Genomic DNA, 25195 nt, shown 5'->3' with positions numbered 1-25195 from the left:
TGGTCTGTCTAGTAAGTTATTAAACATTTCAGTCACAGCAGAGGTCAAATTATCCGCTTCAATGGACTCCGGTAGGCCTCTTACGCGGAGGTTATGTCTGCGACCGCGGTTATCCAAGTCTTCGATGCGGCGTTGTGTCTCTCTCAGTTGTAGGGTGTGAGTATCTATCCTATGTGTCGCTTTGCGGAGGACCATAGCATGTTTCGCTGTAGTTTTTTCTACCTCAAGAACACGGTCATTTAGGGTGTGGATGTCCATTCTCAATTCCGCAATGGCGGCTGATAAAGTATCTTTAATATCAGCAGCAATTGCCCTCAGATCATTTATATTGAGGGATGGTGGTTGTGGGTTTTCTTGTGATCCCGCGGTTAGAGGGAGTGACGGGTGGGAGGCAGAGAGCTGTCCCGCTAGCTGTGCTGCCGGGGCCTGTGAGGAGTCTTGGCGGGACGACGCCATGTTGGTCCTCTGCGTCCTGAACATTTCAGGGATGTTTTGGGTCGAATTCCCCGTGTTTTCTCGGGGTGAACGGGACCTCGAGGTGGAGGTGTGTCGTGAGGCTGTTCCCATCGCAGCGCGGACGGTTATAGAGACAATTACCTCCGGTAGGACTTCTGAAAAGACAGCAACGGCGGGAGCAGGTCTCTCAGGCAGCCATCTCTCAGCTCGGCCAAGCCACGCCCCCTATTTTTTAACTTATAAACATGTATCAGCTGATGGGATTGATGAAGTTTGCGTGTGAACATGGCTGAGGCAGTGTTACTTTGGAGAAGGAACCGTGCCTTAGACCAGCGTATGGATTTTTCTGTTCTGAGAGGATCGTATCCAGTTATATTCTTTTTTTGGTTAATCTGTCTCAGTATTTCTGGTGAATGGGATTGGGTATGAACATGGTATAGTTTATTAGTTCTAGGGTAAAGGTTTTAATTTTGATCATCTTTTGACGTTTCTTGATGGTGGCCAATTCTATTAGGCGGCCTCGAAGGACCGCCTTATGTGCTGCCCATAATATGAAGGTGATATTTCATCTGCATCAATTAGCCTGAAGTATTCAGCTAACTGATCCGCTACTTGCGAGGTTATCTCAGGGTCTGCTAGTAGGGAATTATTCAGTCTTCAGGAGGCTGTCATGGGGGAGAGCCCAATATGGGATGTATGGAAAGATACCATATGGTGATCTGACCAGGGGAAGGTGTATATAGCAGCTGAGGATGAGTTAGCGAGTAGGATTGGGGAGCTGAAGATATAATCTAGTCTTGAGTGGGCTACTAGGTTAAAGTCTCCCCCGACCAACACATGTGTGGAGTTGTATCTATCCAGCACCTGAAAAAAGGATTTGAAGGATGTGAGTTGTTGGGGGCATAGACATTTGCAATAGTCAGTGCTCAACCCTGTATCTTGCCCTGAAGGATCAGGAACCTGCTGGCTGGGTCCTTGTATATATGCTTGATATCAAATGGCATGGTATTTTTAATAAAGATTGCAACTCCCCTAGTCTTGGACTCAAAAGTTGTAAAAAAGTGTTGTTTATATGATTTATCAAAGAATTTTGGGTGAGTAGTGTGGAGAATTGGGTCTCCTGCATCAGAATGATATCTGCCCCTATATTTTTGTAGTATTTGAAGGCATTTCTCTGCTTTTGTGTGGAGTTCTCGCTTTGTGAGATATTATTCGTAGACCCATCCTAGTTGTAATATCTCTAGAAGTTTAAGTGTGATTGCCCGCTAGGCTCACGGGGCCAGAAGTTTAGCTTAACTATATATGAGTCCAACATTGTGGGGGCTGCCAGAGAGCCCAGGGAATGTGGCCTTGCTCTCCTGCGTAGCCTATAACACATATGTATATAATTCTTAATAGTGGTGATGACCATCTCTATTATCTCAGCAACATAAAAAAAAACGTAAAAAGCAAAACCTTAAAACATTAGTAAGTGACCAAACTTTAAGGGGCCAGGATGGGGAGAACGCCCTGACCTGCATAACCAAGTTCAGCAGACTATCTAGTCCAATACTCCACGCGCTCTTGAAATCTCACTGGCAAGGGGGTATGAGGGGGGAGGTAAGTGGGTAAATCACGGGTCTCTCTCTTCAGATAAAGGGTGGGAGAGATGTATATATCTTGATAAGAGCGGTTGTGGGTGGGGGGCTGCTCAAGTGGGTGAGAAGAGACACTTGCTAGGGAGTATGAGACCAAAATGCTCATTTCAATGTCGAAAATAGTGGATAATAGAAAAAGATTTTAAACAAACTGTTCTGGAATTATAATCATCCTCCACGAGTAGGGAGTGTGACGATCTGTTCTGACCATCCAGATTCAGGTGACCAGATCCCTGGAGCATTGGCGGTTCCTCCTGTCCCATTGGGGTGATGGGGTAGCCCATATTGGGGTTGGGCGAGGGGTAGAGGGGAGCCTCAGCGTGTTCTGAGGATTCAGGAGGCCCAATTTCACCAGGATTTCCTTGCCTTCCATGACTGTGGTGGTGGTATAGGTTGTCCCACTATGGGGTATCGAAAGCTTAAACGGAAACCCCCATCTGTATCGGATCCTCGTCGATTGCAGGACAGAAGCGACCTCCATCCGTCTCCTTTTCTCCTTTTCTGCTGGGGAGATATCTGGATATATTTGAACCGTGTTTCCATCTAGCTGGATGTGAGGGGTGTTGTGGGATGCTCGCAGGATTTCCTCCTTCACTAAAAAGTCTTTCAGGCACATCACAATGCCCCTAGAAGGTTTTTCAGGCGGCTGTTTGGGTCTTAGGGCTTTATGTATCCTGTCGCATATGAATGAGGCTGGTCTGGGAGCAGGGAGTGAAACAGTCTCTTAATGGCTTCTGGCAAATCAGTGACTGTTTCTGGCACACCGCAGACCCTGATGTTGTTTCTACTATTACGGTTGTCTAAATCTTCAAGGTGATTTTGTAATTGGAGAACCGTGTCTTAGAGGACCTCATGATCTTTGCGGAGGTCTACATATGCCAGGTGCAGTTCATCGTGTTTGATTTCTAATATGTCCGTTCGCCCCCCTAGTGCTGCAATCTCCTGGGTCAGAATGTTTGTGGTTTTGTGTAATTCCACTTGGAATTTATTTGCAAGTCTGTCATACATTGTGGACAAACTGTCTTCCAGGTCAGCCTTAGTGAGATGAGTGGTGTACTCACTCCACTCTCAAGAGGCTGTAGGAGAGGCCGCAGGATCAGGGGTGTCTGGAGGAACACGCTGATGCTGACTGCCATCTTGTGACATCGCGGTCTGTTCCCTTACCCGTAGGAGGTAGTTTGTTAGGGACCGCTAAGCAGATTTTTTTTTTTTTTGGAAAATCATGTGCTTTTATGCCCTGGGGAGTTAGTTTAGGTCTCCGCTTCCTACGGGGCTCTGACTCCTAGCTTCCGGACAGTTTTGCGCCGCACATGTGCCCCTATATGGGGGCTTTTAAAGGGCATCTGTTGTTTTGTTTTTCTTTAGTAACCCTTTTAACACCAAAGGCACTACACAGTTTCTGGCAGTACTGCGCATTTGATTTGACCCCTGCAAGTGCCCCAGATACCATATATTTATTTTATTTATTTATTTCAGGTACTTATATAGCGCTGTCAGTTTACGCAGCTCTTTACATATACATTGTACATTCACATCAGTCCCTACACCCTCAAGGAGCTTACAATCTAAGGTCCCTAACTCACATTCATACATACTAGGGACAATTTAAACAGGATCCAATTAACCTACCAGCATGTCTTTGGAGTATATCCCAGATATACTGTACCATACCAACATAACATACTTCCACATGTTCCTATTGGCCTTTTTCCAATGCTATTGATGCCTGAAAAATGCTAGTCCACAAAAATCATCATAAAGAGCAGAAAATCTACAATTTCTACAAAAGTCCAACGGACGCTGACGGACTAAAGCTGGCTGGTAATCCGATCGTGTGTGGGCTTCTCCGGACTTTCAACTGACTTTTTCAGCCTCAAATCCGACGGACTTTAGATTTGAAACATGCTTCAAATCTTTCCGACGGACTCGAGTCCGGTCGAAAAATCCGCTCGTCTGTATGCTAGTCTGACGGACAAAAACCCACGCTAGGGCAGCTATTGGCTACTGGCTATCAACTTCCTTATTTTAGTCCGGTGTACGTCATCACGTAAGAATTCGATGGACTTTTGTGTGATCGTGTGTAGGCAAGTCTGTTCGTTAGAAAGTCCGCCGCAAGTCCGTCGAAAGTCTGTCGAAAGTCTGTCGGACAGGCTGTCGGACTTTTGTAGCTGAAAAGTCCGACCGTGTGTACGCCCCATAAGAGTGTTCATTTTGTTCCTATACTGCTACCTACTTTCTATTTTTTATGGGCTCTTTTAGAAATAAAGCTAGCCAGTGGAGAAAACTATTACAAAATATGGAGTAATCAGATAAAAAATTTAAAAAAAGGCACAAATTATCTACAGATAAGTTTCCTGTTAAACATATGCCTTGTTCAGATAATTTAAGGTTTACATTGTAATGCTTTATAAATGCCCAGACCGCATTACTAAATGCTTAAAATTTACCTTGAAATAAAAGCTTTTAATAATTACTATTTGATAATTCTTGCATTTGTTGTTTCTCACAGGAAAACTGCATAAATGTAATTAACTGTGAAGATCTGGAAAATCTAACTGTACTTCTGTTGAACAAGAACCAAGTTACATCAATACATGGACTAGACAACTGTATAAACCTTAGAAGTTTGGAGTTATCGTTTAATTTAATAACTAGAATTAGTAAGTGTGCTTTTTCGTACTTATTTGTCTGTTTATATTGTACAAAACATCTAGACTCTTCTCTATACTAATCACAGATACAGTATACATGGGAATGTTATACAACTGACTTGACCAATTTGATTGATGTATGAAGCAAAATGTAAGGATTTTGCTAAAATAAAGTATAAGCAAAGTTCTGTGAAATTAACATCAATTATAAACCATAAAAAAAAAATCTGCTTAGTTCTTAGTAAGCATTTCTACCTTGACCTTTTGTGGCTGCACAGTAATATCATTCATTTGGGAATATATCAACCAGTGTACATTACTGCCATATGATGAAGTAGTGGCTACAAACTGCAATTCTCAGCAACATTTGCTGCCACTCCACCACTAGGGACTTGCTGAGCAGATGCTGCTGTCAGTGGTGAGACACAGAGAAGGACTAGGGTGATCCAAAGTCCTAATAGACCTGCCCCAACTTGGCCCAGATCATAACTCCAGATTAGACTAAAGCCCCTTACACACAGGCAGAATATTGTCCGAAATCAGCTGGTACAGTAGATACCAGCTGACATTAAGGCAGTGTGTACAGGTCCTTGTTTGACAGAAGCCAATTTCATGACCGGCTTCTGTCGATTGAGCATGCTGGAAAACCAGCAGCCAATCGGCATCCGATCAGCGCTCTCAGCCAGTGGCTCAGAGCACTGACCAGTGTGTTCTGGCGGGAGGGCGGTCCCCATGTCAGAACACTATAGCTCAGCGGGGAGATCGCTGTACTAACTTCACATTGTTAGTACAGGATCTCCTGCAAGTTCCTCGTTTTTTTTTTTCAGTCCACTGGGCTGAACAAAAAAAAAAAACTTACCGTGTGTATCAGGCTTTAGTGCGGCTCAAGTGACTGAACATGGCAAATGTGCGGTACCAGGTTCCTGGAAACTGCTAGTGTAATTTTTTCTTTTAGTGAGGATAGGCTCATATGTTAACTCCATGCAGATATTTAAAGCACAAATTAATGAAGTGCTGTAATCATACATCATTGCTTGTTTTTTTTTTTTTTTTTTTTTTTTAATTGCAAGCTAGTGGAAGCATCTGAATTTGTTTTGGGATTAGCCTCTATTAGAACTCTGTAGTGTGGCAAGGCTGTGTAAATCTCAGAAATGGATAGCGTGAAATACAAGTAATCTGGCAAAAATATAGCTCTTATATATGTATTTAATCTGTGTATGAAGTGGTTTACCTACAGTTCAGCTTTAAAACTTAAACTTAATACCTTCTCTCCATTAAAGTAAAAAACTTTTTAATTATAGCCCCCCCCAAACTCACTTGAGCCTGATCTCCATCCAGAATGTCTGAAGCATCTTGTCTTTCCTCTCCCTTATCTTAAAAAATGTAAGCTTTACAATCACTTTAATTTATGTTTGTGGTCCAGCAGGTTCCTCTACAGGAGCATATACTTACCATCCTTTATCTTCCCTGCCATGTTGTTTAACTGATGTGAGTGAAAGGAAAGTCAACTATAAGCTACAAGTTGCTGGAGTCATAGCTTATACAGGTCTTTCCCATGTGACTGCCCTGAGCTAAACATAGCTGAGTATTCTATCCATCCCCATATAAAAGCACTGGGCCGATCACCAAGCACCATATCTATCATATGAAGTGAGTCACTTGCTCTTTCATGAATCCAGTTACAGTGATCTCCTTCGATTTCTGGTGGTGAACAGATTAGCAGGGGAGCAAAGAAAAGCTAAGAATAGGCTTCTACAAGGATTAAAGCAGCAGCAATGGTAGATATGGTAGTGTAGTATGCAAATGCTTTGTGTATACCTTCTTAGTGAGCAGTGTTTAGACTAATAATGGTGTACTAGCACCCTCTCCTTGTAAATAAATGGACAGTATTGCACAGTATCAATCTAAGGTAGAGGGAGTTATGGCTTTTAGCACATAGAATTAGTCACTTTTGGTGATGGTGTGGAAGATTATTTTGGTTATGCAATCGCTATTATACAAAATACTACTATACAGATTGTTAGATGCGGGTTGCAAGGATTTTGGACAGTATACTGCAGGGGTGAGCAACTCATTTTCCCAAGAGGTCACATAAGAAGCTGGGACTGTTGTGGAAGGCTGGACCAATAGACTGAACTTAATTCCACTCAATTATAATTTTATCGCTTTAAAAAAATAGTAAATGTTATGGTTTTGAGCACCTACTGGCAAGAACACAAGGTACAATAAGGCTACGTAAATGTGTAGCTAAATGGTACCTGTATATGCTGCAGACATTCGCACTGCTGCCCTGGGGGATAGAACTGACCAGTAGCAGAGTGACAGGAGAGCGTTGGGAGGACTCCTAGGCAATTATATCCTGCCAGAAATTAGCCTCCTGCTCTGCCAATCAGCTCCTCTGGCTCTCACCTTCCAGTTCTGGCCGCTCTCCACAGTGTCCACACAGATATCTGTAAGCCTGCCTCTGTGCCTGTCCACTTCCAAGCAGACAGGCTCAAAGAGGCATGCTGACAGTGGAGGCATTGCAGGTCGGACAAGGAGAGCAAAGGGCCAAATGTGGCCCTTGTGCCTCAGTTTGCCTAGGTTTGGTATACCGTGTATGTCTCACTTAGGTATGTAACCTACACATGGTGAGGGGATTCAGAGTTTATGGATGATATGGAGATAACAAAGATTGTTTTCTCGGGATCCTAATATGTTGTGTTCTTGATCCTGGAGCCCAGAGACTTTGCAGAACTTTTCGTAGGATAAAGTCTCCATTCCATATCGTACCTGGTAGCTAAGATGTGGAATGGAGGCTTTATTCTAACTTATGTCCATATCTTACATAGACCTGATTATTGGTCTCTGTTATCCACAGGCCTTTGTGAGCTGATTAATGCTAATTGCCCACTCTCTGCTCTCTCTACTGTGGGAGCCTGCTGCTGGGTGGAAGGCTGAGTGCTGACAGAACACTAAAAGAAAGGTACAAGTGCTGTGCTGCCTGTTGTGTTGGATAACCTATTAGGGTACACCCTATTAGCCAGGAACAGAGTTTAGTTAGTGGCTTGGACAAGCTGATGTTTTGTTTTATGCTATGGACTTGCTGTACAAAGCCCTCCTGCATTGAAAATGTGTTTATTTGCTGCCTTGAATGAAAGTGCAGGACAAACCTGTATGGACTGTTCCAGGGTGTCCCTACCTTGTGTATGGTTTACCTCTGCCAATACCAGTTGAGCCCGTCCCCCCCACAAAATTAACAATTGGAAGATGGCACTTAACACTTGCAAAGTTGTACATTCCTTCACTGTAATTTGTTGCCACATATAAGTCCTATTACAAACAGTAAAAAAAATACACTTTTTCCCAACACTGTAACAAAAAAAAAATACAAAATTTTGGTGGTTGTGAGTGTTTAGCAATAAGTGAGCAGATGTAGCAAATCTTTCATCCAAAATTACAAATATTCTTTACATTCAAATTTGAACAATGATTATGTGTTCCAATAATGTTTTAAAGTCAGACTGTTTATGGAAAGCAGTATTTTACTTTATGAAGATTAAATGTAATATGATATAATTTTGTTTACAGAAGTGTTAGCCAATTTCGATCATTTATTTTTATAGCCTATAGCAGAAAATACTGTTTCTTTGCCACCATGCCCTACCTGCCAAAATTACTTTAGTGTTAGCATTTTTTATTCATATCTGTTAACTTTTGAATTTTTTAATGTCAAAACCATTTGTTAAATAAACACTGTTTACAAGAAGAATGATAATTATATACATTTGGTTTGGTTTAGGTGGGCTTAATTCTCTTATAAATCTTCAGAGGTTTGTCTTGGATCACAATCAGCTAATCTCGACTAGAGGTCTTGAGGCCACACCTCTGCTCACATACTTGGACTGCTCCTACAACTATCTTACTGAACTTGAAGGAATTCAGAATTGTGGCTTGCTCCAGATTCTAAAGTTACAAGGGAACAACTTGACTGAGGTAAAATAATACATTATGCGGCTTTCATGCATTCTTTCATCTTTAAAATGATAAATTATGGCTGCTCCACTACACTAACAGGATTACTATATGCGACTTATTCATAACTGTATAGGAGTTGTACCTACTCTTTTTGCTCTTATTGGCTTTACATGCCAACATGTTGGGCTTTTTATACCCTCCCAGACAGAATATTAGAATTGTAAATGGTGCTAAAATGATACAGAACATTTTACATTTACACATTAGACCGTTTTAAATCAAATCAACATTTTCCATATTGCCACTGGTTAGTTATGGGACTAAATCGTAATTCTTGAGCCCTGTGTCGGATTTACTTTTAGACACAGTAGACATGTACTGTACCTCTAGGTGGCACAGACAAAAAAGGCAACTTTTCCATCAGCAGGGCACTGATGAAGTCCCGCCCCCTTGAGACGTAACGCGTACGGAAACCACGTGACCCTGATCATGACGTCACCCGCGTCCTGCTCGTTGATCTCCGTGGAACATCCATTTGTTTTACTTGTCATTCATCCTTCGCATTGGGGTACAGTGTGACTTTTGTAAGTGTAACTTCTATTCTCTTAAATAAATTTTATAATCAGCATACAGAGAGCACTAGATCTTCTTTACTCTCATTATATGTACCCATTGTGACTACTGTGAGCTAACAATGTACCGGCATTCGATTCAACATCAGTGCATGTGATTCTGCTGCCTATATCCCATGTGGGAACTGCTGTTTTTGACCTGTCTGATTCACTCAGGGGTCCATCTGCTGAGGTGAGCGGCCTGTGTTGTCAATGGTGGAGGTTTCACACTACAGTCACTTACCTTTTTGAGGATATCACTTCTATCACTGGAGTATTGCTGAATTCATGCTGATCCTGCTGTGTCTCATTTAGAAGATCATGGGCTTTTTTTGTTTATGATAGTTTTATTTAATTTTCTATCCTATTCTATTCTAGTTTATTTTATTTTATGCGCTGTACTGCATTTTAGACAGATTTTTTTGGGATTTGATATTTTGACCCTCAGTATTCTAGCAGCTGTATTCTTAGGTTTTATTAGTTGTTTGCGCTGGTTGATTTCTTTTTATTTAGTGAGTAAAGTAAGTATTTAATCCCCAACCAACCAAAAATAATTATGGTTCTCACACAGACTGGCTACACTATGTGCTCATGTGGTACACAGATTAGTCCTGTCAATTTAAGAAGGTGCTCCGAATGAAAACTCATTGTATGTATACAAGACACGTGTCCACAGAATCTCTTTCTTCTATTCAAACATCACGATCATGGGCAAGACCAAAGAGCTGTCAAAGGACATCAGGGACAAGATTGTAGACCTGCACAAGGCTGGAATGGGCTTCCTAACCATTAGCCAGAAGCTTGGTGAGAAGGAAACAACTGCTGGAGCATTAATTCGCAAATGGAAGAAATACAAAATAACCATCAATCGCCCTCGGCCTGGAGCTCCTTACAAGATTTCGCCACATGGGGTAAGGTTAATCAGGAGAAAAGTAAGGGAACTACACAGCACTAGCTTGTGAATGATCTCATGGCAGTTGGGACCGCAGTCACCAAAAAAACCATTGGTAACACAATACACCGCCATGGATTGAAATCCTGCAGCGCCCCCATGGTCATGCCTCGGTAGTTGAGGAATGCTGGAAGATCAGCTCCACCACCGCGATCAAACGGCAATGTGAAGTCGAGCTAGGTTAACCTGCGAGGAGCAGTGTGGCTCTGTCAACGGCCCTGTTAACATTAAATGAATGTGACCTATACACGCACACACGGACTACTACCCGAACTGAGAAAAATTCATGCAGGTGTGCAGTGTAATCTTTATGGATGAGCTGGAGCTACGTTCAAGTGACACCCTCGTGGAGGTCGGATTTGCCGCTATGCATACTTCGGATCGGGTATGGTAAGATTGATTCTCCATACAATGGTCACTACTCCTGTAAACATTTCACTAGCGGACTGACTATCGTATTTACCTGTCAGTGATCTGCACAGGTGGATGGGGCAATTTCTCTCTATCCCTGTTACTCAGATTGTGTCAGCCGCAAGATTGGGATGGTATCATGCTTCAGCAAGCTGAATGAGACTAACATTAGCGATCACATACCACTTGCATTGCCAGGAAATCAAAGTAACAAGTTGTGGTTGCAGTTACTACTATACATTGAAACATACTTACCATTGTGCTAGTACTATAAGAGGTGAATTAGGCTTCAACCCAATAGCCTACCCTCAATGGGGAGCATGCTCTACGAGCCCTGGGGCTTAAGTGATCTTTACACTCTGCATTATTAACCTGGTTGTTAGCGCATATGTGTGATTTCCGCGATGTTGTGTACATTTCAGATAAACAATGGCGTCCGGACATTTAAGGTGACCTACTGTTTGTTTTTTTCATTTTGTGTTTGTGTTTTCGGTTTTAATTGCACACTGTACATGGTGATGGTACACTGGGTCTGATATACTGTGTTTCTAAATGAGCAACTTTTTGACTACATGTTAGCTCCTCTTAATCCTTTTTGATACAATTAAAGACATGCATTTAGCCAATTATTTAAGCCCTGTTTTACCATTTCTTAACCACTATGTTACTCCCTGGGAGGGCTTTACCCTCTGTATCTGATTTTTCTTGTATGCACGGTCGGTTAGTTGGCGAACACCCTACAGGTGATTGGGCATTTACAGAATTTGCAATTTATCCCCAATATGCTTTTTGGTGTTTTGAGATGTGTGCAAACCTGGTAACCAACTGCAAGAAACATTTTACCTCTGTGCTTGCCAAGAAGGGTTTCTCCACCAAGTACTAAGTCATGTTTTGCTTGGGGATCAAATACTTATTTTACTCACTGAACTGCAACTCCATTTATAACATTTGTAATATGTGTTTTTTCTGGATTTTAGTTGATATTTTGATATTCATTTAAAATACAGCTATGATAAAAATTGTAGTCCCTTCATTTCTTTGTGAGTGGACAAATTTACAGAATCTGCTGGGGATCAAATATGTATTTTCCCCTCTGTATTTGTCAGCCATGCATTTTGACCCATCAACAGCAGAAACACAGTCATCTCAAACTTACGTGAACTTTGCCACAACATTCTAAACCAGGTTAGGACCAGTAAATAAAGAAAATAATCTATAAAAAGAGATTTTGTTGGAGGGTGCTATTTTGGGTGCCAAATGTTTCATGCTTAAGTTGGCCATACATTCATGATTTTTTTTTTGCTGAATCAGCAGTTTGAACAAAAAAAAGACCTGATTTCTCCATCCACACACTCAATGTGGATGGGAGAATCCCTCTTGCTGTGCTATTGTGTTCTGATGGCAGGGATCAGTGTTGTCAGCAGCACTGATCAGTCAGAAAAACCCTGACAGGCTGGTTGTATGGAAGTTACATAGTTACATAGTTACATAGTAGGTGAGGTTGAAAAAAGACACAAGTCCATCAAGTCCAACCTATGTGTGTGATTATGTGTCAGTATTACATTACATATCCCTGTATATTGCGGTCATTCAGGTGATTATCTAATAGTTTCTTGAAGCTATCAATGCTCCCCGCTGAGACCACCGCCTGTGGAAGGGAATTCCACATCCTTGCCGCTCTTACAGTAAAGAACCCTCTACGTAGTTTAAGGTTAAACCTCTTTTCTTCTAATTGTAATGAGTGGCCACGAGTCTTATTAAACTCTCTTCTGCGAAAAAGTTTTATCCCTATTGTGGGGTCACCAGTACAGTATTTGTAAATTGAAATCATATCCCCTCTCAAGCGTCTCTTCTCCAGAGAGAATAAGTTCAGTGCTCGCAACCTTTCCTCATAACTAAGATCCTCCAGACCCTTTATTAGCTTTGTTGCCCTTCTTTGTACTCGCTCCATTTCCAGTACGTCCCTCCTGAGGACTGGTGCCCAGAACTGGACAGCATACTCCAGGTGCGGGCGGACCAGAGTCTTGTAGAGCGGGAGAATTATCGTTTTATCTCTGCAGTTGATCCCCCTTTTAATGCATGCCAATATTCTGTTTGCTTTATTAGCAGCAGCTTGGCATTGCATGCCATTGCTGAGCCTATCATCCACTAGGACCCCCAAGTCCTTTTCCATCCTAGATTCCCCCAGAGGTTCTCCCCCCAGTGTATAGATTGCATTCATATTTTTGACACCCAAATGCATTATTTTACATTTTTCTACATTGAACCTCATTTGCCATGTAGTCGCCCACCCCATTAATTTGTTCAGGTCTTTTTGCAAGATTTCCACATCCTGCGGAGAAGTTATTGCCCTGCTTAGCTTAGTATCGTCTGCAAATACAGAGATGGAACTGTTTATCCCATCCTCCAGGTCGTTTATGAACAAATTAAATAGGATTGGTCCCAGCACAGAACCCTGGGGGACCCCACTACCCACCCCTGACCATTCTGAGTACTCCCCATTTATCACCACCCTCTGAACACGCCCTTGTAGCCAGTTTTCAATCCATGTACTCACCCTATGGTCCATGCCAACGCACCTTATTTTGTACAGTAAACGTTTATGGGGAACTGTGTCAAATGCTTTTGCAAAATCCAGATACACCACGTCTACGGGCCTTCCTTTATCTAGATGGCAACTCACCTCCTCATAGAAGGTTAATAGATTGGTTTGGCAAGAACGATTCTTCATGAATCCATGCTGATTACTGCTAATGATATCATTCTTATTACTAAAATCTTGTATATAGTCCCTTATCATCCCCTCCAAGAGTTTACATACTATTGATGTTAGGCTAACTGGTCTGTAATTCCCAGGGATGTTTTTTGGGCCCTTTTTAAATATTGGTGCTACATTGGCTTTTCTCCAATCAGCTGGTACCATTCCAGTCAATAGACTGTCTGTAAAAATTAGGAACAACGGTCTGGCAATCACCTGACTGAGTTCCCTAAGTACCCTCGGATGCAAGCCATCTGGTCCCGGTGATTTATTAATGTTAAGTTTCTCAAGTCTAATTTTAATTCCGTACTCTGTTAACCATGTAGGTGCTTCCTGTGTTGTGTCATGAGGATAAACACTGCAGTTTTGGTTACTGAAGCCCCCCGATTCACTCGTGAAGACTGAGGAGAAGAATAAATTCAATACCTCTGCCATCTCCCCATCCTTTGTAACCAGATGTCCTTCCTCATTCTTTATGGGGCCAATATGGTCTGTCCTCCCTTTTTTACTGTTTACATACTTAAAGAATTTCTTGGGATTTTTTTTGCTCTCCTCCGCTATGTGTCTTTCATGTTCTATCTTAGCCATCCTAATTGCACCCTTACATTTCTTATTGCATTCTTTATAAATTCTGAATGCTGTGGATGATCCCTCAACCTTGTATTTTTTGAAGGCCTTCTCCTTTGCTTTTATATGCATTTTTACATTGGAGTTAAGCCATCCAGGATGTTTGTTCGCTCTTTTAAATTTATTACCCAATGGGATACATTGGCTAATGCCCTTATTTAATATGCTCTTAAAGCAAACCCATCTCTCCTCTGTATTCTTTGTTCCTAATATTTTATCCCAATTTATGCCTTTTAGCCAGGTTTGTATTTTAGGGAAGTTGGCTCTTTTGAAATTCAGTGTCTTTGTGTTCCCTTCATGTCTCATATTTGTGTGATTTATACTGAAACTAATTGACCTGTGATCGCTGTTACCTAAATTGCCCCGTATTTCCACATCTGTTATCAGGTCTGTATTGTTGGTAATCAGTAGATCTAGTAATGTTTTATTTCTAGTTGGTGCGTCTACCATCTGACCCATAAAATTGTCCTGCAAGACATTAAGGAACTGGCGAGCCTTAAATGAATGCGCGGTTCCCTCCGCCCAGTCTATGTCTGGATAATTAAAATCCCCCATTATGATAACACTTCCCATCCTTGCTGCTAATCCAATTTGTGATAGGAGATCCGTCTCCACTTCCTCCCTCAGGTTAGGGGGCCTATAGCATACTCCCAGTATTATTTTCCCCTTAGCTTCATCCCTTTGGAGCTCTACCCATAAAGATTCCACCTCCTCCCTAGCCCCCTCAGTGATGTCATCTCTCACATTCACTTGTACATTATTCTTGATATATAGGCATACCCCTCCCCCTTTTTTACCCTCTCTATCCTTGCGGTATAGGGTATACCCTTGAATGTTTGCCAGCCAATCATGAGAGCTGTTGAACCAGGTCTCTGAAATTCCCACAAAATCCAAATCCTCCTTGTACAACAGTATCTCTAGTTCACCCATCTTGTCCGCCAGGCTCCTGGCATTGGTGAACATGCCACATAGTTTAGACCGGTCGCATATTGTCCTCGTATTGGGTGTTTCAAGATTGCAACTTGGACTTGCTACTATACTCACCTTGCGTTTTTGTGCTTTGGTTAACCTACCACTAATGCCCCCAATACTACCCTCTGGAGTATCTTCCGCGCTGGCTATCACTGTCTCTGGACCCTCCCCCCCATCGCCTAGTTTAAAAACCCCTCTAACTTTTTGGCCATCTTCATTCCCAGCAGATCTGCACCCTCCTCATTTAGGTGCAGTCCGTCCCTTCTATAGTACCGGTTACCGACTGAGAAGTCGGCCCAGTCCTCCAGGAACCCAAACCCCTCCTTACTACACCAGCTCTTCAGCCACTTGTTTACTTCCCTAATCTCCCTCTGCCTCTCTGGTGTGGCTCGATGTACCGGTAGTATTCCTGAGAACACTACCTTGGAGGTCCTTTTCCTCAATTTAGCTCCTAAGTCCCTAAAATCGTTCTTTAGGACACTCCATCTGCCTCTGACTTTGTCATTGGTGCCAACGTGCACCATGACAGCCGGGTCTTCCCCAGCCCCTCCCAGTAATCTGTCCACAAGATCCGTGATGTGCCGAACCCGAGCGCCCGGTAGACAACATACTGTTCGGCGCTTCAGGTCTTGGTTACAGATTGCCCTCTCTGTCCTTCTAAGAATTGAGTCCCCTACCACCAGAATCTGTCTTTCCTTTCCCTTTGCTGCCCCCCCACTCTCACTGGAGGAGTTCTTCCCCTGGCAGCTAGGAGAGTCCCTCAACTGCAGCAGTGCTGGTCCCTGACTGGTTACACCAATGTCACTCAATGGAGCGTACTTATTGATCAGTAGATCTGTACAACCAGCCTGCCCATACATAGTTCAAAATTAATCTGGTCACTGCTGAACTGGCTACATTTTGATGCATGTATGGCTGCCATTACAGGCTCCAGTGATGTAAATCTGACCCTTCCAGGTACACAATAACAGCCGCCTTTGTCCTGTAGCCCACAAAATATTTGACAGCTGCAATCTGACTGGTCACTGTGAGAATATTAAGTTGACATTCTCTTCTTGAGGTTTTCTGGGGTCTGTCCAATGGCTCATTTAATGAATCAAAATTTTGCATGATTTAACTTATGCAAATTCTCTATAAGTCACTTTTCTGTTGTTTACTTCCTTTAGTTACAGTACATAGTAACATACAGCCGTGGCCAAGAGTTTTAAGAATAATATAAATATTCATTTTCACAAAGTCTGCTGCTTCAGTGTTTTTAGATCTTTTTGTCAGATTTTACTATGGTATACTGAATTACAAGCATTTCTTAAGTATCAAAGGCTTTTAATGACAATTACATTAAGTTTATGCAAAGAGTCAATATTTGCAGTGTTGACCCTTCTCTTTCAAGACCTCTGCTATTCGCCCTGGTATGCTTTCAACCAGCTTCTGGCCACATTCTGACTAATGGCAGCCCATTTTCGCATAATCAATGTCTGGAATTTGTCAGCATTTGTGCGTTTTTTGTTTTGTTTTTTTGTTCACCCACCTCTTGAGGATTGATCACAAGTTCTCAATGGGATTAAGGTCTGGGGAGTTTCCTGGCCACGGACCCAAAATTTTGATGTTTTGTTCCCCAAGCCACTTAGTTATCACTTTTGCCTTATGGCAAGGTGCTCCATCATGCTGGGAAACACATTGTTCATCACCAAACTGTTCTTGGACGGTTGGGAGAAGTTGCGCTCAGAGGATGTTTTTGTACCATTTGTTATTCATGGCTGTGTTCTTAGGCAAAATTGTGAGTGAGCCCACCCCTTGGCTGAGAAGCAACCCCACACATGAATGGTCTCAGGATGCTTTACTGTTGGCATGACAAAAAGTGCTAACTACCCATCTACTGTCTTCCAACTTTTGATTATTTTTTTTAATGTAAATCAACTTCTATGAATCATCATTTCATACATCTCATCAATGAACAGACAATACCCTACACAAGAATTGCACATGGGCTGCCCTGTACCCTAGATCAGAGGTCCTTAACCTGCGGCCTGTTGCTGACCAGTAAGTGTACACATTTGCCAGCACAACAAGGATCTACAATCACCGTCCAAAGGTTTTTTTATTGCAGAGAGATCATCACATGTCTGAAGAAGAGGTATTGCGTGACTCCAAATCGTTGCTCTTGTCTAAGTGGTGTGATCTCTCTGCATTAAAAACCTTTGGACGGTGATTGTAGATCCTTGGTGTGCTGGCGAATATGTACACTTGCTTGATGTTTCCAGGATCCAACTGGTAATCCTTACAGCACCCACTATTGATGAGCCTTGTTTTTCAGAAAGTGTGCGATAGGAATATAGACAAGACTGTTGCTGAGATGAGCGGCCACTGTGGTCTGCACAGGGCTATTGCAGACTGCAATCGCCGCTCACCTCCTGCTTTGCGGCCATGCTTGTGTGTTCTCTCCCGGCTCCTTCACCCGCCCGCCCAGCCAGCAATGTCATCCTATCAGCTGGGGAGAGGGAAGGAGGAGCTGCAGATCAAAATGGAGAGCTCCTCTCACCCCCTGCCCTGCTGATAGGATGACATAGTCAGCCTGGCTGGTGGGCGGAGGAGCTGGGAGAGGACGCATGACTGTTGACAGCCTCTGCCCTGCAGGTAGAAGTTCTGAGCAGGGGAGGCAGAGATTGATGTTAGAGAGGAAAGGAGGAGAGGGTTCAGACTGCAAGGGCACTGTAATGTAAAGGGGGGGGGCTGTGATATTAAGGGGGGACTGTAATGTAAAGGGGGCTGCGATGTAACGGGGGCACTGTAATATAAAGAGGACTTCACTGTAAAGGGGCACTGTTATATTATAGTGCCCCCTTTACATCACAGCCCCCCTTTACATTACTGTTCCCCCTTTATGGTGCATTCCCCTTTATATCACAGTGCCCCTTTACGATGCAGTCCCCTTTACATTACAGTGCCTCCTTTACAGAACAGTCCCTTTACATTAATGTAAAGGGGACTGCACTGTAAAGGGGCACTGTAATGTAAAGGGGGGCTGTGATGTGAAGGGGAACTAAAAACACTGTGGGGCTTCACTGTAAAGGGGCACTGTAAAGTAAAGGGGGACTGTGGACACTGATATAAAGGGGGACTGTGCTGTAAAGGGAGGTTGTGGTGTAAAGGGGTCTGAGGACAGACTTTGTGAATATCCCATTCCCCGGCCTGTCCACCACAACCGCGCTCCCTAGGAAAATTTGCTGCCATGAAACCAGTCCCCGGTGACAAAAAGGTTGGGGACCGATGCCCTAGACTGTTGTGTGCTGCCATGTACTTCCCCTTTGGAGGATGTCATATAATCATTTAAGTCTAATGTGTAGCTGCATAAACAATATATTTGCTTCTACATAGTTTGTTAATGTAATCCACAAACTGCTCCTTGGCAGAACAGTAGACTCCAAAAATACACCGTGCTGCTGTGAATATTTTAATCATGTAATTAGCTACAGTCTGCATGGTAGAGAGTAGCAGAGTAATTACAAATGTATAAATGAGGTGTTAATTAGAGTCATGCTCATGAGATATCTAAAAGGCATTCAGTGAAGACAGATTACAGTGTTGTACATTTGTTGACATGTAGTATCTAAGGGAGAATATTGCTTACGAGCCACTGCTTGTGATCACTTTTAGAGAAGCCTTTATGTATGAAGCGTTTGGCTGAAGAACTGTCAGTGATTTTCCACAATATTTTTCATATCTAAGTTCCCTAGAAACAAAAAAGGATAAGCTGAATGGATTCTTGGAAGAAAACACAGTTTGTTAGTATGTTTAAGTATGCGTTCAGAAGCTGAGTTTACAGGCATTTCAAGCGCCAAACGCTTCTAAGCGCAGCTAAACGCGGTAACTTGTTTAAAAAAACATTTTTTAAACGTTTCTAAGCGCAAATGCAAAACGACACTAAACATGGCATGTAAACGCGGCAAAACAGATGTTAAATCGTTCAGGAGAGTTTGTAAAAACGTTCTGTGTACATGAAGCCTAAGTGTGTAAGAGGTCATCTATAAGGCCTCATGCACACTGCTGCATTAGTTATCCTATGTGTACGTTTTTAGCAGTTTATCAGCAGGGGAGTTTGTGAGCTGTAGTCTGAATGCCCTAAAATCTCGTTCAAGAGCAGTTCTTCTGACCACAAAAAACGCTGAACGCTCATAAACCCACATAAAAGCTCATAAATGCGCATAATCTCTAGGCATGTTTAGCACTTCAGCGTTTATTTATTTCAATGGCCAGAATAAACTAAACTTCTGGCCAATGAAATAAATAAACTCCCAAACTCCAAACTCTGTTAAACTGTAAAAAAAACTCTTTTGAAATGCAGCTTAGGTAAGTTTATAACGCTGATCTTCTCCTCTCAGGAAAAACAGCATTTACAAGAAACCAGTGTGCATGAGGCCATGTGTAAATCAATGAATTTACCAAGCTGATTTTGTTTTGGCAGATTCCTAAGTTGGATAATCATGTGCTCCTCAGAGAACTGTATTTGGATGAAAACAACCTCACAACACTGAGAGAGATGTCATCATATTGGCTACCTTTGTTGCAAATTATTTCAGTCTCAAAAAACAGGTAGTTATAAAATGGTATTTAAGAATAACAATAAGGCATTAAGTGTCAAACCTGCTGTATTACATCAGATAATAACTTGATATTAGGCCTCATGCACACTGGACATTTTTTGACATTTTTACAGCAGCTGTTTTTGGCTGTAGACATTTTTTTCTACAGTCATTAAACTCTCCATCATGTTATTCTATCTGTCCATGCACACATAGGCTGTTATCAGCAGTTTTGGGCAGTGACGTTTTTGAGCAGTAAAAACCCCAAAACTAGTGGGTTCAGAGAGACGTTTTTCAGCTGTAAAAACGCTCTAACGCTGATAAACGTCGCTAAACGCTCAAAAACGCTCACCAGCGTTTTTTAATGTTTTTGATCCATTGAAAAAAAAAGTCTTAAAAAAAAACAAAACACTAAAACGCTAATGCGGAAAAACGCTAAAAAACACTAGTAAACGCTAAAAATGCTATTGCAAAAATGTTGAAAAACTCACTGCAAAGCTACTGGCGTTTTTATAACGTTATTATAACATCCAGTGTGCATGAGGCCTAAGAGTTGAAGGGAAGTCCTAACCTCGCCTTGCAACATTTTAACTTGCAGAAAACACCTAGGATAGACGTTTGCAAAAATAGAAATATACCAAAATACAGTACATATATCTTAATCGTACAGAACACAGAAATTGATTCTCAGACCACGGGGTTATATGCTGTTTGCCTTCAGGTGATTGGGCACTGGCATACAGCTTGCTGGAAGCTGCCTCCCAGTGTAACCATATTGCCTGGCCCTTTCTATGAGGCCCCAGTTTATCGCTAATGTCCTTAGGTTATGGACTCCTTCACCTTTTTTGAGAATATATTTTATTCCACTTTTTCCTTCATTTTTTGATCGAAACATCTATCAAGATCTGACTGCTTACCGCCTTATGGGTCACCATCAGTTTATGGATCGTTTATCTCAATGTACATTTTGGAAACAGTGAGACTGAGCTATAATGTTTGTTTCAGGAACTGCATCTTACATTCAGGACTCACCTTGGTGCTTGGTAAAAAGAGTGAGTTAGTAGCATGCGTGCTATACAGTTCCAGAGCCATAATCCATTCCTTTTGCACCCAGACTTTGAATACCTCTAAATACCTCTAAAGGGGTAAGCCCATCGATGATGGATGAAGCCTGGACCCTGAACACAAGCTGTTTGGAGGCACAGTTCTTTTGGGGAAATCTACACTTAAGTGTTTGTACCATGAATATTATTTAATATTATTGCCTTGTTTTCTCGGCACTATAGTTTACAAATCAGTGGTCCTTTCTTCTAGGCCTCACTAGCATAAGTTCCTCTAGTGCACATTAGACTCTTGACTGCGCACCTCCGGTCACGTTTTCTGCTGATGATGCAAGCTGATTGCTTGATTTATCACCTGTTGCCTGATGCTTCGGAGACACAGCCATGAGAGCTCGGTTAGCACCTGGGTTATTGCAATTTCTTTATACTGACCACGCTGAAACTCCTTAGTCTGCATTCATTCCTTGAGTACCCCGAAGGGGAAGGCCCTCACTTGGCATTTTACAGACGCTCAGGAGCAGGAGTACATGTGACATACAGTATATTGAGAAAGCTGCTGCAGGGTTTGAGGAATTACATCACCGGCTGATAGTAGTTCCCTGATTCCAGAGCAAGGTCTTACACTGACACTGCTTCAGCCCCCCTGATTTGGGCTTCTTTACAGACATGCAACATGCAGCCTTTCTTACTGAAGCAGAATTTCTGTCTGATCTACTCCAGAGGCTACCACCACTTCTGGAGTCACCGGATACTAACACCCATAAATGTTCTTAGATGCTACAACCACCTGAAATGCCCAGTGAATGTCTATTTTCAGAAGATAATAGGAATGCTAATTTTGAGCAGAGGATGCGGATGATTTTTGACCACCAGAATTTTATGAAGTTACTATTTCAACTTCTCTCCATATGCTGGCTATTGTGGATACATTGGTTGAAGTAGTTTGTTTAGTCTCTGGATAGATAAACCTAGTGCTGCTCATCCTCAACCTATTCTTCAAAGCACAAAATAGAAGGCTACTGCTAGAAAACTCTATTTTGGATCAAGCCAGGTGGGCCATATAGAGTGCACCTAGAAAGTATTCACAGCGCTTCACTTTTTCCACATTTTGTTATGTTACAGCCTTATTTAAAAATTGATTAAATTCATTAGTTTCTTCAAAATTCTACAAACAATACCCCATAATGACAATATGAAAGATGTTTGTTTGAAATCATTGCAAATTTATTAAGAATAAAAATCCACAGCCTTTGCTCAATACTTTGTTGAAGCACCTTTGACACCAATTACAGCCTCAAGTCTTTTTGAGTATGATGCTATAAGCTTGGCACCTATTTTTGGTCAGTTTATCCCATTCTTCTTTGCTGGACCTCTCAAGCTCTGTCAGGTTGGATGAAGAGCATCGGTGCACAGCCATATTCAGATATCCCCAAATATGTTCAATCAGGTTTAAGTCTGGGCTCTGGCTGGGCCACTCAAGGACATTCAAAAAGTCCCGTAGCCACTACTTTGTTATCCTGGCTGTGTGCTTAGGGTCGTTGGAAGATGAACCTTTGCCCCGTCTGATGTCCAGAGCGCTCTGAAGCAGGTTTTCATCAAGGATGTTACGGTACATTGCTGCATTAATCTTTCCCTCAATTCTGACTAGTCTCCCAGTTCCTGCCACTGAAAAACATCCCCACAGCATGATGCTCCCACCACCATGCTTCACTGTAGGGATGGTATTGGCCAGGTCATGAGTGGTGCTTGGTTTCCTCCAGACATGATGCTTACCATTCAGGCCAAAGAGTTCAATCTTTTGTTTCATCAGACCAGAGAATTTTGTTCCTCATGGTCTGAGAGTCCTTTCCGGTGCCTTTTGGCAAACACCGGGTGGGCTATCATGTGCCATTTACTGAGGAGTGGCTTCCATCTGGGCACTCTACCATACAGGCTGATTGGTGGAGTGTTGCAGAAATGGTTGTTCTTCTGGAAGGTTCTCCTCCTGGAGCTCTGTCAGAGCGACCATCGGGTTCTTGGTCACCTCCCTAAGGCCCTTCTCCCCAGATCACTCAGTATGGAAGGGCAGCCCGCTCTAGGAAGAGTCCTGGTGGTTCCAAACTTCTTCCATTTAAGGATGATAGAGGCCACTGTGCTCATTGGGACCTTCAATACTGCAGACATTTTACTGTACCCTTCCCCAGAGCTGTGCCTCGATGTAATCTTGTCTAGGAGGTCTACAGACAATTCCTTGGACGTCATGGCTTGGTTTGTACTCTGACATGCACTGTTAACTGTGGGACCTTATATAGACAGGCGTGTGCCTTTCCAAATCATGTCCAATCAAATGAATTTACCACAAGTGGACACCAATCAAGTTGTGGAAACAGGATGCACCTGAGCCCAATTTTGAGTGTCATGGCAAAGGCTTTGAATACTTACGTACATGTGATTTTTCTGTTTTTTTTATTTCTGATAAATTTGCAAAGATTTCAAACAAATTTTTTACACATTGTCATTATGGGGTATTGTTTGTAGAATTGTGAGAAAAATAATTAATTTAATCCACTTTGTAATAAGGCTGTAACATAACAAAATGTGGAAAAAGTGAAGTGCTGTGAATACTTTCCGGATGCACTGTATAATGATTAGACCAACTCAGAGAGGTTATTTCCTCTTCCTAAAAATTTTGATGCCTTTTACCCTATGGTAGTGAAATTCAAGAAAAGATGGACTGTTCCCACTGTGGATCCAGCAGATATCACATTAATTAATCAATCTACTGTTTTCATTGATAGAATTCCCACATTTAAGGATTTTGTTGATAGGCATCTGGGTATCTTTTGAAGTCCTTCTGTGCCTTGGCAGGCCCAGCCCCACAACAGGCTATTGCCACCTTGTTGATTGCCGAGACCATGCACTTTCATCAGTGATGATCTTAATCTTGCTGCAAGAATTAAACTTCTATATGCACACGATCAAACTTTCCGACAACAAAACCGTGGATTTTTATTCAAAGGATGTTGGCTCCAACTTGTCTTGCATACACACGGTCACACAAATGTTGGCCAACAATTACGAACGTAGTGACGTACAAGACATACGTGATACCTCCATTACGACCGCTAGTTTTACAAGACCGAGCGCTTCTGGCATGTACTTGATTCTGAACATGCATGGACTTTTGTCCGGCGGACTTGTGTACACACGACCGGAAAGTCCGACGACAAACATTTGTTGGAGGAAAATTTGAGAACCTGCTAGCCAACATTTGTTGGCGGAAAGTCGGACAACAAATGTCCGTTGGAGCATACACACGGTTGGACTTACCGCCAACAAGCTCACATCCAGCTTTTCCTGTCAGAAAATCCAATCGTGTGTACGCGGCATTAACCCTTAGCACCGCTGTGCAGACACCATAGAGATCATGATCCTTAAGATCTCCAGAATGTTCCTATTTTCTTTGCATATGCGCTTAAGACTTGGTTGGCAGAACTCCCTTGTGAACAGGACTTCTGAGGAGGCCATTCAAAGGTATGCATTGCTTTGGAAGTTCTCAAGCGGAATACATCAGTGCTGGTACTGAGGGAAGGGGGTTCCTACTCCACTGTTCTCAATCTCGTCTCTCCCATGCTATGGACCAGTCTATGGTTGTTCCTATCAGGGAGTCATCATCTACTGCAGGTCCTTCACCTTGTGGCAGACCCCTCGTCTCTAAGCCCCCCACACCTGCTCAGAATCTCCTTTGCATTAAAAGTTACTCCAACCCCTTGACTAAAAGAGGGGAGGAGAGGGATGTCTAATAACATTTGATCCACATTAGGCAAAGATGTCCCAACCTTTGAATACACTTTGTCCTTCAGAGAGGTACACCAAGAATCTATTGCAGTCCATTGTCAGCTGTTTTTTTTTTTTTTTATGCCACACATTCCTACTTGTTTTTTTTACACCTCCTTGCAGCTTACAATCACAAGGGGGTAGACCTCTCATTCCATCTTAGGAAGGGTTTACTTTACTTAAAAAATCCTGCACATGGACCCCTATTTATTCAACAGTGTATTTCCCATCATGCTCCTAAGAACATCAGTTTTATTTAGTAGGCTGCAGTAACCAGCCTCCCAGCAGCTGGTCTCCTGTAAGCTTGTTGCTAAAGCAGGCCATACATGTATCAAAATGCTGATTCAGCAGGGACCAGCTGAGATTGACTTGGGTACAACCAGCCTGTCAGAATTTTTGGGGTGATTATGCCTTATTAGACGAAATGCGTTGGAATGGGCTTCGCTGATTCCATTGCGTCAATTGTACCAAATCGCTTTTTTATCTTCACAAATGTGAGTGTTCCTTTTTTATTCAATAAATACCCAATTTACTCAATGGAATTACACTATGTGGCCCTTTATTCTTCTTCCTAACCATATTACACGGGAGAGTTTATCCACCCCACTCTTTGATTGAATACATAGGTATACTGGGGAAGGGGGGGGGGCAGTTTCCAGTTAACAAGTCTTGCCAGTGTCCTATGACCTGAAGGTAGCGACATATA

At 42.4% G+C, this 25195-nt stretch overlaps 1 protein-coding gene across 1 annotated transcript in view; it reads left to right on the top strand.

Annotated features, from left to right (window-relative positions):
• Window positions 1–25195, top strand: part of LRRIQ1 (leucine rich repeats and IQ motif containing 1) — a 318462-nt gene that overhangs the window by 86874 nt on the left and 206393 nt on the right. Inside the window, exons 9-11 of the mRNA XM_073620214.1 lie at window positions 4603–4753; window positions 8526–8719; window positions 19495–19622. Coding sequence (XP_073476315.1) covers window positions 4603–4753; window positions 8526–8719; window positions 19495–19622 — 473 coding nt within the window. The remainder of the gene's footprint in view (window positions 1–4602; window positions 4754–8525; window positions 8720–19494; window positions 19623–25195) is intronic.

Source organism: Aquarana catesbeiana, linkage group LG03 (assembly GCF_042186555.1).
Source record: "Aquarana catesbeiana isolate 2022-GZ linkage group LG03, ASM4218655v1, whole genome shotgun sequence".
NCBI classification, from domain to species: Eukaryota; Metazoa; Chordata; class Amphibia; order Anura; family Ranidae; genus Aquarana; species Aquarana catesbeiana.
The sequence above is the reverse complement of the archived record's forward strand: the minus strand, read 5'-3'. Positions and strand labels throughout refer to the sequence as shown.